General features: G+C 43.5%; 1 protein-coding gene across 2 annotated transcripts in view; it reads right to left on the reverse strand.

Annotated features, from left to right (window-relative positions):
• Positions 1 to 13481, reverse strand: part of USP54 (ubiquitin specific peptidase 54) — a 143414-nt gene that overhangs the window by 88239 nt on the left and 41694 nt on the right. Inside the window, exon 3 of one of the 2 annotated variants that reach the window (XM_038743597.1) lies at positions 11602 to 11694. In XM_038743597.1, coding sequence (XP_038599525.1) covers positions 11602 to 11694 — 93 coding nt within the window. Of the gene's footprint in view, positions 1 to 11601; positions 11695 to 13481 lie in introns of those variants that run through there. The other variant, XM_038743596.1, reaches the window with a different exon arrangement.

Below are 13481 nucleotides of genomic sequence, written 5' to 3' on the forward strand. Positions count from 1 at the left end.
TAAGTGCTTGGGAAGTACAAGTTTAGATGGTGGTAAACTGCACCATGGGCTTCTATTTATCCATTCAGATCATCATCATCATCAATTGTATTTATTGAGCACTTACTATGTGCAGAGCACTGTACTAAGCGCTTGGGAAGTACAAATTGGCAACATATAGAGACAGTCCCTACCCAACAGTGGGCTCACAGTCTAAAAGGGGGAGACAGAGAACAAAACCAAACATACTAACAAAATAAAATAAATAGAATAGATATGTACAAGTAAAATAAATAAATAAATAGAGTAATAAATATGTACAAACATATATACATATATACAGGTGCATATATTCAGATTCAGTAAATATTGCATGCAACGCACGATGAAACACTTGCAGGCCTCTAGAACAACTATTCGAGGAAAGCCCAAATGAGCATGGAGCTCAACTCCTAAATTTATTATTTAATTATGTTAATGTCTGCCTCCCCCTCTAAACTGTAAGATCACTGTGGGCAGGGGACATGTCTACCAACTCTATTGTATTGCACTATCCCGGGTGCTTAGTACAGTGCCCTGCAAACAGTAAGGGCTCAATAAATACCACGGATTGACTGAAAAGGACTCCCTCCTTTATAAAGCTTAATAAATACTGGCAAAGAAACAATTTCCTTGAAGTTGCTGAAGACCACCATTCTTTCCATACAAATGGTTCAAATTAAATGAGTAGTGGATGGTACTGCAAAACAGTAAGTAGACTCATATGACAACTGCACTACAAAAATATATTTACATCAGAGTTCAGCCACACTGGCCACCTCTCAGGGCTAACTGCAACACTTTCACACCTACAGATTTGATGTGTCAATTTTTATTCCAAGTTCTACTCCTTTTCTTTAAGCTCTATAAATTACATTTTATAAACAATACTATTGTCAAGACCTGGACAGCATACAAACCACAACATAATGGTTTAGCATTATGCAACACTTATTAGCAGCTAACCACTTTGAAAATAAAATTTCATATCTTTCATAGCATCACTTATACAGGTAAAGAAATCATAAACAAAATAAAAAATCCCAAAAGTCTACCTAGATTAAAGTTTTGCATGGTGACTAGCCTAGATTTGGCCAGGTTTGCTAAAGCAATGCAAGAAGAACACATCAACACACCCCAAGACAGCATTAACTGCCATGATAATAATAATAACGATAATAGCAGTTTTATTAAGTGCTTACCTATGTGCCAAGCACTATACTAAACGCAAGGTAGATAGAAGATAATCTGGTCCCACATGGGCCTTGCAGTCTAAATACAAGGGAGAATGGGTATTGAATCACCATTCTGCAGATGAGGTAACTGAGGCAGAGAAGTGACTTGCTCAAAGTCACACACAGCAGGCAAGTGGCAGAGCCAGAATTAGAACCCAGGTCCTCTGACAACCAAGCCTGTGCTCCTTTCACTAGGCCATGCTGCTTCTATGAAAGAAGGCAGGATGGCAATCCCTTTAAACAAGTCATAAGGCATTTCCCCTAAATTATAAAAGTAATCTTCCTTCTTTGGAGTATCTCAACATATATGTTATTACATCTGGAAAATCTATGAACTTCATCACTTTTTGAATGTAAGTTCCTCCTCTAGACTATAAGCTTTTTGTGGGCATTCATTCATTCATTCATTTGTATTTTTTTGAGCACATACTGTGAGCAGAGCACTGTACTAAACGCTTGGAAAGTACAATTCATCAACAAATATATGTATATATTGTATACATACCTGTATATATGTATATATGTTTGCACATTTTATTACTCTATCTATTTTATTTGTTCATATTTATTCTATTTATTTTATTTTGTTAATATGTTTTGTTTTGTTCTCTGTCTCCCCCTTCTAGACTGTGAGCCCAATGTTGGGTAGGGTCCATTTCCATATAATAATAATAATAATAATAATTGGCATTTGTTAAGCGCTTCCTATGTGCAAAGCACTGTTCTAAGCGCTGGGGAGGATACAGGGTGATCAGGTTGTCCCACGTGGGGTTCACAGTCTTAATCCCCATTTTACAGATGAGGTAACTGAGGCCCAGAGAAGTTAAGTGATTATATGTTGCCAACTTGTACTTCCCAAGCACTTAGTACAGTGCTCTGCACAGAGTAAGCGCTCAATAAATACGAATGATGATGATGATGATGAAGTGATTTGCCCAAGATCACACAGCAGACATGTGGTGGAGTCGGGATTTGAACCCCTGACCTCTGGCTCCAAAGCCCGTGCTCCTTCCACTGAGCCACGCTGCTTCTCTTGCCAACTTGTACTTCCCAACTGCTTAGTACAGTGCTCTGCACACAGTAAGTGCTCAATAAATACGATTGAATGAATGAACAAATAGGGACAATCCCTTCCCAACGGACTCACAGTCTAGAAGGGGGGAGACAGACAACAAAACAAAGCAAGGGTAACGGGCATCAACAGCATCAATGAAAATAAACAGAATTATAGATACACACACATCATTAATAAAATAAATAGAATAATAAATATGTATATATATATATATATATAGATAAGTGCTGTGGGGTGGGGAGGGGGGTAGAGGAGAGGGAGGGAGTAGGGGCGATGGGGAGGGAAGGAGGAGCAGAGGAAAAGGGGGGCTCAGTCCTCCATCCTGCACCGAGCTTTGAAGCCAATAATGAGGAGTTTTTGCTTGATTCAAAGCTTGATAGGCAACCACTGGAGATTTTTAAGGGGGGTGACATGCCCAGAGCGTTCCTGTAGAAAGATAATCCGGGCAGCAGAGTGAAGTATAGACTAAAGTGGGGAGAGACAGAAGGTTGGGAGACCAGAAAGGAGGCTGATGCAGTAATAATAATAATAATGGCATTTATTAAACGCTTACTATGTGCAAAACACTGTTCTAAGCACTGGGGAGGTTACAAGGCGATCAGGTTGTCCCACGGGGGGGCTCACAGTCTTAATCCCCATTTTCCAGATAAGGTAACTGAGGCACAGAGAAGTGAAGTGACTTGCCCAAAGTTACACAGCTGACAGTTGGTGGAGCCGGGATTTGAACCCATGACCTCTGACTCCAAAGCCTGGGCTCTTTCCATTGAGCCCCGCTGCTTCTCTAATTCAGTAATTCAGTCTGAATAGGATGAGTGATTGTATGAACGAGGTAGCGGTTTGATGGAGAGGAAAGGGCGGATCTTAGCGATGTTATGAAGGTGAGATCGGCAAGTTTTGGTGACAGATCGGGTGTGTGGGGTGAATGAGAGAGCGGAGTCAAAGGATGACACCAAGGTTGCGGGTTTGTGAGACGGGAAGGATGGTAGTGCCGTCAACAGACGTTTGGGAGGGAAGACAAGGAGTTCAGTCTTGGACATGTTGAGTTTTAGGAGGCGGGCAGACATCCAGATGGAGATGTCCTGAAGGCAGGAGGAGATGCGAGCCTGGAGGGAGGGGGAGAGAGCAGGGGCAGAGATGGAGATTTTGGTATCATCTGAGTAGAGACGATAGTTGAAGCTGTGGGAGCAAATGAATTCACCAAGGGAGTGCGTGTAGCTGGAGAACAGACGGAGACCAAGAACTGATCCTTGAGGAACCGCTACAGTTAGGGGATGGGACGGGGAGGAGGAGCCCACGAAGGAGATTGAGAATGAACAGCCAGAGAGATAAGAGGAGAACCAGGAGAGGACGGAGCCGTGAAGGCAAGGTTGGATAAAGGGTTTAGGAGAAGGGGATGGTCGAAAGTGTTAAAGGCAGCTGAGAGGTCGAGGAAGATTAGGATAGAGTCGGAAACACTGGATTTGGCAAGAAGGAGGTCATTGAGAGGTCAGTTTCGGTGGAGTGGAGGGGACGGAAGTTGAGGAATTCGAGGCAGCGAGTGTAGACGACTCGCTCTACGAATTTGGAAAGGAAGGATAGGAGGGAGATAGGCTGATAGCTGGAGGGGCAGTGGGGTCAAGGGAGGGTTTTTTTTTTTAAGGATGGGGGAGATATGGGCATGTTTGAAGCCAGAGGGAAAGAAGCCGTTGGAGAGCGAGCAGTTGAAGACGGAAGTTAAGGAGGGGAGAAGGGAAGGGGTGAGAGTTTTTATAAGGGATGTGCCTACTAACGTATCTCCCAAGTGCTTAGTACAGTGCTCTACACACAGTAAGCACTCAGTAAATCTGGCCGAATGATTAACTGATTAGATAGCAGCTATAAGAGTTGCGTCAATGAACCTAGGGTCACCTCCTAGCAGATCGTTTTCCAACGTGAAAGTATGTCAAAGTGTGTGGACAACAATCTTTTCAGAATGAAGTGGAAAGGAAATGACCGGAGTAGCATTGGCTTGGAAGAAGCATGATAGGAATGTGCCAGCCTACTCACTGGTCTCCCTCTCTCCACCCTCTCCCTTCTTCAGTTTATACTCTACTCTCCAGCCTGTACCATCTCACTAATACGTTGTTCTGTTCATATCTTCGTCCCTCAAAAACCTCTAATGGCAACCTAAACAGCTTCCATCCGGCTTCAAGTTTTGGCTTCTAGTTTTGCAGCTAGATTGTTCAGTCGGCCTCCTTTTACTGGTCTTCCTGCCTGTGCCTCTCCCCCATCCAATCTATACAACCTGCTCCTACAATCGAGTGTATTTATCAAGCACTTACTGTGTGCAGACTACTGAGCTGAGCACTTGGGAGAGTGTACAATACAAAGTCCTTCTAGACTATATGCTCACCGTAGGCAGGGAACATGTCTGCTAATTCTGTTGTATTGTACTTTCCCAAGCGTTCAGTACAGTGCTCAGCACATAGTAGGGCTCAATAAATACCACTGACCGATTGAAAGAATTGGTAGACACGTTCGTTGCCCGTAAGGAGCCTCTCATCTAGAGGGGTCACCATCTTCTAGAAACATCATATAGCGCACATCTCTTTGTTCATCAAAAATGCCTTTGAGCTTCCCATTTCATCATCATCAATCGTATTTACTGAGCGCTTACTGTGTGCAGAGCACTGTACTAAGCGCTTGGGAAGTACAAGTTGGCAACATATTTCCTTCCATATCAAGCAAAAACTCCTCACAATCAGCTTCAGGGCTCTCCACCAATTTCCCCACCCTATATACTTCTCCCTTTCACTACTCCCCAACTTCCTCCCTTTGTTCCTTCCTAGTAAACCTACCTGTATCTTTCTCTTGACTTTCCCGCCTCCATTCCATTGCTCATACCTGTATATATGTATATATGTTTGTACATATTTATTACTCTATTTATTTATTTTACTTGTACATATCTATTCTATTTATTTTATTTTGTTAGTATGTTTGGTTTTGTTCTCTGTCTCCCCCTTTTAGACTGTGAGCCCGCTGTTGGGTAGGGACTGTCTCTATGTGTTGCCAACTTGTACTTCCCAAGTGCTTAGTACAGTGCTCTGCACACAGTAAGCCTCAATAAATATGATTGATTGATTGATTTTCTCTGGCCTAGATTCAAAACCCTCCAAGAATCCCATATCCTCCAATAACAGGCCTTCCTATTTCAGCAGCCCAAATTATACGATCTTCTCTAGTTCTTCGGTATTCATAGCTGGAACTAATTTTGTATGCCTCCCCCATTACAACGTATGACTCTAGAGAACTTTCACCACTTCTGTGCTTTCCCATGAGGTGCTCAATAAATACTGATAAAATGGGATGGTTTATCAATTCTTCCCAGCAGAGGATCTATGATCTGAATACAGTCCACTTGGACTTCCAGACTTTGTAGCCTACAAATATCATCATCATCAATCATATTTATTGAGCGCTTACTATGTGCAGAGCACTGTACTAAGCGCTTGGGAAGTACAAATTGGCAACATATAGAGACAGTCCCTACCCAACAGTGGGCTCACAGGCTAAAACAAATGAAAATAAAAGTGTGGGCTTTAAGCACAAGCCATCACCAACATCTCGGGTTCAAGTTTTCTTTGTTCTCTTACTCTTAGAGAAACAGTTTGAAGTCCAGAAAGAGTGAGCCGATCCAATTTGCACATTGTTTTCGTAAACCAAGTAAGCTTGAGCTGCTGCGTGAGCATTTCACTGCTTCAAAATGTGTGTTCAGAATACTTGAAAAATACACAGATAATACTAACATATTCATTTTTTTTATGGCATTTGTTAAGCGCTCGCTATGTGTCAGGTACTGTACTCGGTGCCGGGGGAGATATAAGCAAATCAGGTTGGACACAGTCCATGTCACACGTGGGGCTCACAATCAATCCCCGTTTGACATAGCGGTAACTGAGGCACAGAAAATGAAGTGACTTGCCCAAGTGATGGAGCCCGGGATCCAGGCTGCTCTATCCACTAGGCCATGCTGCTCCTTTACTTGCAACTGAGTAAAAGACTACAATATTCCAGCGGGCATCTTATTGTGCTGCAATTTGCCACTTGATTTCAGGGTCACTCTTGTTAGATCCATCCTAGGGCATCTGCTCTCCAGGATAATGATGAGCTATTACTTGATTTTCAGGGCACTGCTCGCTTGCTGATTTTGCTGACTTTCAGAGGAGGAGGGTCACGGGAGATGTTAGGAAGTCATCCCCAAAACGAGCGTGACTTAATTATACAGGGCCTTAATAACAAATTGCTCTTGACAGAATTTAATGATGCAGTTCATCATCTTGATTCCAACTTCGCCAAAATTAATCATTTATTAAAATTGGCAAGGAGCTATAAATACACAAGTTAGGGACAAAGAGTGCTCCTTGTCAGTGCAGCAAAAAAAACCCAAGAAAGCCAATCTGACTCCTGGAAAAAAAAAAAGACTCGCTTTCATTAGCTCAATCCTTATATTTCAATAATAATAACAATAATGATGGCATTTGTTAAGTACCTACTAAGTGCAAAACACTGTTCTAAGCACGGAGGGGATACAAGGTGATCAGGTTGTCCCCCGTGGGGCTCACAGTCTTAATCCCCATTTTACAGATGAGGTAACTGAGGCTCAGAGAAGTTAAGTGACTTGTCCAAGGTCACACAGCGGACATGTGGGGGAGCCAGGATTAGAACCCATGACCTCTGAGCTATGCTGCTTCTCAAGATATTCTATTCAGGTGAGGAAGAAACTTTGTTGTGTCAACTGCCAAAATGTAGAGTGATCAGTAAGGGATTAAGGGGCCCAGGGCAATTAGTCTGGTGTGGGGCTTTTCAAACTAGGGAACTGGCTTAATAAGTAGATGTGCCACACTTAAATCTCTTACAATTCCGCTACCATCTTCTAACTAACATTAAACTACTAATAATATACTACTAATACTACTACTAATAAGAATAATTGTATTTGTTAAGCACCTCCTATTTGCCAAGCACTGTTCTAAGCGCTGGGTTAGATACAAGGTAATCAGGTTGTCCCACGTGGGGCTCACAATCTTAATCCCCATTTTCCAGATGAGGTAACTGAGGCACAGAGGCTGAGGCTCCGTGGATTGCCCAAGGTAACACAGGAGACAAGTGGTGGATCCGGGATTAGAACCCACGTCACCTGACTCCCAGCACCTGGCTCTCAATCAATCAATCAATCAATCGTATTTATTGAGCGCTTACTGTGTGCAGAGCACTGTACTAAACGCTTGGGAAGTACAAGCTACGCTGCTTTGACTTTGCCTTCCTGTACCTTGCAGCAAGAGGTATTCTTCCTTAGGGTGACACTTACCCGGTCACCAGTCTGTTAGTCAATCGTATTTATTGAGCACTTACTGTGTGCAGAGCACTGTAGTAAGCACTTGGGAGAGTACAATATTAACAGACACATTCCCAGGATAAAGTAGGAGAATTGTGGAAGCAATCATATATCCTAATTCAAGCCCCCTTGCTATTTCTTTCCCCCCACCATCCTGCATGGAGGCATCTCTTCAGAGTTTAAGTTGAGTTTCAGTTTAGGCCACCCAGTCCCGATCCTTCCCAACAGCCCCAAACCCCAATCAATCAACCAATCAATCATATTTATTGAGCGATTACTGTGTGCAGAGCACTGTACTAAGTGCTTGGTAGAGTACAATATAATAATAGAACACACTGAGAAGCAGCATGGCTCAGTGGAAAGAGCCCGGGCTTTGGAGTCAGAGGTCATGGGTTCAAATCCCAGCTCCGCTAATTGTCAGCTGGGTGACTTTGGGCACGTAACTTCACTTCTCTGGGTCTCAGTTACCTCATCTGTAAAATGGGGATTAAGACTGTGAGCCCCCGGTGGGACAACCTGATCACCTTGTAACCTCCCCAGCGCTTACAGAAGCAGTGTTTAGAGAAGCAGCGTGGCTCAGTGGAAAGAGCACGGGCTTTGGAGTCAGAGGTCGTGGGTTCGAATTCCCGCTCTGCCACCTATCTGCTGTGTGACCTTGGGCAAGTCACTTCACTTCTCTGAGCCTCAGTTACCTCATCTGTAAAATGGGGATTAAGACTGGGAGCTCCACATGGGACAACCTGATCACTTTGCATCCTCCCCAGCGCTTAGAACAGTGCTCTGCACACAGCAAGCGCTTAACAAATGCCAACATTATTATTATTATTAGAACAGTGCTTTGCACATAGTAAGCACTTCATAAATGCCATCATTATCATTATTATGTTCCCTGCCCACAGCGAGCTTAAAGTCGAGAGGGAGGAGACAGACATTAATATAAATATATATTACAGTATATAATATAAATATACTTATATTTATATATATATAAATTACGGACTGAGCCGGGGTGGAGAATAAAGGTGGCAAATCAGGGAGACGTAGAAGGGAGTGGGAGAAAATGAAATGAGGGCTTAGCCAGGGAAGGCCTCTAGGAGATGTGCCTTCAGTAAGGCTTTGAAGGTGGGAAGAGTCACTGTCTGTTAGACAATTGTTTGTCAGACAATTGGGAGGTAACCGTGGCTCAATGGAAAGAGCCCGGGCTTGGGAGTCAGAGGTCATGGGTTCAAATCCCGGCTCTGCCAATTGTCAGCTGTGTGACCTTGGGCAAGTCACTTAACTCCTCTTTGCCTCAGTTCCCTCATCTGTAAAATGTGGCTGAAGACTGTGAGCCCCATGTGGGGCAACCTGATCACCTTGTATCCTCCCTGGCGCTTAGAACAGTGCTTTGCACATAGTAAGCGCTTAATAAATGCCATCATTATCATTATTATGTTCCCTGCCCACAGTGAGCTTAAAGTCGACAGGGAGGTGACAGACATTAATATAAATATATATTATAGTATATAATATAATATAAATATATTTATATTTAGACATATATATATATAAATAAATTACGGACTGAGCCGGGGTGGAGAATAAAGGTGGCAAGTAGAAGGGAGTGGGAGAAAATGAAATGAGGGCTTAGCCAGGGAAGGCCTCTAGGAGATGTGCCTTCAGTAAGGCTTTGAAGGTGGGGAGAGTCATTGTCTGTCAGACAATTGGGGAGGTAACCATGGCTCAATGGAAAGAGCCCGGGCTTGGGAGTCAGAGGTCATGGGTTCAGATCCCGGCTACACCAATTGTCAGCTGTGTGACCTTGGGCAAGTCACCTAACTCCTCTTTGCCTCAGTTCCCTCATCTGTAAAATGTGGGTGAAGACTGTGAGCCCCCCGGGGGACAACCTGATCACCTTGTATCCTCCCTGGCGCTTAGAACAGTACTTTCCACATAGTAAGCGCTTAACAAACGCCATCATTATTACTATTATTGTTATATGAAGTGGGAGGGCATTCCAGGCCAGAGGCAGAACGATGGATTTAACGTTTCGCGCGGAGGTGAATGAGAATGGGAGGGGAAAACGTGTCCTGAATGTCTTGGGGAGAAAAATGATCCGGGCAGCGGAGTAATGTATCATCATCAATCGTATTTATTGAGCGCTTACTGTGTGCAGAGCCCTGTACTAAGCGCTTAGGAAGTACAAATTGGCAACATAATGGACTGGAGTGGGGAGAGACAGGAGGCAGGGAGCCAGCCAGCGTGGGGAAGCCCCACCTAGGAAGCAGGGGTGACTCAGGGCAGCGTATGCGATCACTGCTCTCTGACTAGTATTCAGAGACCCACTCGCTAGGGCAAGTGGGGCAGGTGCTCCAGTGGGCCCTAAGCCCCAGAGGCTCTGAGAAGGTCCCAAACCGTCCCTTAAATTTTATAATTTCCCAGAAATTTTTAGCAGCTGAATAAGAGCAAACCCAAGCTGAATGTTTCATCATCTTGTCTCCCGCTGACTTTTCCAGTTACTCAAAATGTCTGCCTCTAGAAACACTTTGGAAAATCTAAGGCAGCCCTACAAAATCAGTTTTCTTTCAGTCATTAAATAAGCTTTCACTTTATTCTGAAACGTTGGCTCGGACAAGAGATGTACTGTCTTGGTGGTTTTACGGAATACAGCATACTATCTGTATGCTATCTGTAGCTAGCTCTCTTCCTCCCTTCAAGGCCCTACTGAGAGCTCACCTCCTCCAGGAGGCCTTCCCAGACTGAGCCCCTTCCTTCCTCTCCCCCTCGTCCCCCTCTCCATCTCCCCATCTTACCTCCTTCCCTTCCCCACAGCACCTGTATATATGTATATATGTTTGTACATATTTATTACTCTATTTATTTATTTATTTATTTTACTTGTACATATCTATTTATTTTATTTTGTTAGTATGTTTGGTTTTGTTCTCTGTCTCCCCCTTTTAGACTGTGAGCCCACTGTTGGGTGGGGACTGTCTCTATATGTTGCCAACTTGTACTTCCCAAGCGCTTAGTTCAGTGCTCTGCACAAAGTAAGCGCTCAATAAATACGATTGATTGATTGATTGATTGACTGATTGATTATCTACTTCTTTTGTTGTCTGTCTCCCCCTTCTAGACTGTGAGCCCAGTGATGGGTAGGGATTGTCTCTGTTGCCGAATTGTACTTTCCAAGTGCTTAGTACAGTAAGCGCTCAATAAATACTACTGAATGAATGAACTATCTATACCTCAGGATCTGAACAGTTAACAGTTGACTGAAATCACCATTTACAGCAGACAACTGCTCTCCTCCCTTCAAAACTTTATCGAAGGCACACCTCCGCCAAGAAGCCTTCCCTAAGCCCTCCTCTCTTCTCCCATTATATTCTGCCTCGCCCTGACTTACTCCCTTCATTAATTCCCCACTCCCAATCCCTCAGCACTTAATATATGTATCTGTAATTTATTTATTATTTATGTGTGTGTGTTAATGTCTGTCTCCCTCCCAGACTGTGAGCTCATTCTGGGTAGGGACTGTGTCTATATATTGTTATATCGTACTCTCCCAAGCATTTGGTACACAGCTTTACACACAATAAACACTCAATAAATATGGCTGAATGAACAGCAACATCGACAAAAAAATAAACAGCAGTTAAATTTTGTTTGAAAGATTCTAGGCAAAAAAGGCATACAAATGAAGTTTGAAAAGCTCTAACAACCAGCCTGGAACAAGAAACGCTTTCTAGATGAGTTAAAGACTAAGCAATTTTATTGTTCTTTTACTAATTTGCATGCTAATCTATTCAGTATGATTGATTAGATTCTCTAACAAAATGCAGATTAACCAAAACAAGTCACCACACCATTCTGATATCTGTCATTTGGTAAGTTTTCTTAGGGAATCAGAAGATGGAGGGAGAATTCAAAGCACTCACCTTGAGAGCACAGAAGATGCAGGAATCTCCCATACACTTGTGGGTTGTGAGTTGCCTAAAACTGCGTCGAAAAATATCCAAGTGCCACAAAACCTAAAAATCCAACAGGAAACAATTGTCAGCCTGCACAGAAACAAATTCACACATTTCTATCAACTCGCTTCAGAAAATGGAGTAGAAGATGCTCTTTTCAGTAGAAAATACCCAAAATGAATAGTGTTGACCTACTCAACCCTACAGAGTTGATGTGAGGGGTTTTTTTTCCAACTTGAGAGTCAAAACGGGCAAGAGATCCATCTTGTCTGGAAAGCCGTTTGACAGGGGAGGAAAAAGATAAGGCATAAAAAGAAAATCCAGGTTTATTTTATCTTTCCCTAAAGGAGAGAACCGCCAATTGCTAACAGGACGGTGATCCCAACAAGATGAGAGAAGGAACAGGGGAACAGGGCAGCAAAGAACAGGATGAGGAGGCAAGAAGGCCTTTCCTTCTCCCTCCTTCTTACCTTCTCTTTGCTGCTCTCTTTTCCCTGGAAAGGGAAGGAGAATCATCATCAATCGTATTTATTGAGCACTTACTGTGTGCAGAGCACTGTACTAAGCGCTTGGGAAGTACAAATTGGCAACATATAGAGACAGTCCCTGCCCAACAGTGGGCTCACAGTCTAAAAGAGGGAGACAGAGAACAAAACCAAACATACTAACAAAATAAAATAAATATTTTATAGAATTAGAATATGGAATTACTGAGTATCTAGCTGGGTCTCATCTCAAGACCAGCCAATTTTCACCACCTTAGGTGCAGGGCTCTCCATCCTACCCAGAGTTGTGAACTCAAGAAGTTCATCATCCTACCTGTTCCTTAAGATGAGCAGCCAACAACTCGGAAGTAGAAATGTCCTAGGCAGGGGCAGATATGAGGGACTTGGGTGGGAATGGGGCAGTTTTGGCAGTGCTTGGCTGTGGGAGGTCCGGTCACCTAGCAAAATTCATTTAGAAAGGAAACTGAAGTAGAAAATGTAAACTGACAGATGGGGTGGCTAACAAGATGGTGGAGATAGCAGCTGAGTGGGGGCCGGTCAGTTTCATTAACAATAATAATAATAATAATAATAATAATGATGGCATTTATTAAGCGCTTACTATGTGCATAGCACTGTTCTAAGCGCTGGAGGGGTACAAGGTGATCAGGTTGTCCCACGTGGGGCTCACAATCTTAATCCCCATTTTACAGATGAGGTAACTGAGGCACAGATAATTTAAGTGACTAGCCCAAAGTCCCACAGCTGACAATAGGCAGAGCTGGGATTTGAACCCACGACCTCTGACTCCCAAGCCCGGCCTCTTTCCCCTGAGCCACGCTGCTTGGCATTTATTAAGCGCTTACTATGTGCAAAGCACTGTTCTAAGCGCTGGGGGGGATACAAGGTGATCAGGTTGTCCCACGTGGGGCTCACAGTCTTAATCCCCATTTTACAGATGAGGTAACTGAGGCACAGATAATTTAAGTGACTAGCCCAAAGTCCCACAGCTGACAATTGGCAGAGCTGGGATTTGAATCCACGACCTCAGACTTCCAAGCCCGGGCTCTTTCCACTGAGCCTTGCTGCTTCTCAGGTGCACCATGTATGAAGAGCTGCCCCACCAGCAGGTTTCTTCTGCAATGCCTCCTGAAAAGAGGTCCAGGTCCTCAGGGAACAGGAATGTCTTCAGGGGGCACAGACGGCCCAATCAATCAATCAATCAATCAATCGTATTTATTGAGCGCTTACTGTGTGCAGAGCACTGTACTAAGCACTTGGGAAGTACAAATTGGCAACATATAGAGATAGTCCCTACCCAACAGTGGGCTCACAGTCTAAAAGGGGGAGATGAAACCAAAC

This window comes from Tachyglossus aculeatus, chromosome 3, assembly GCF_015852505.1.
Source record: "Tachyglossus aculeatus isolate mTacAcu1 chromosome 3, mTacAcu1.pri, whole genome shotgun sequence".
Classification (NCBI taxonomy): Eukaryota; Metazoa; Chordata; class Mammalia; order Monotremata; family Tachyglossidae; genus Tachyglossus; species Tachyglossus aculeatus.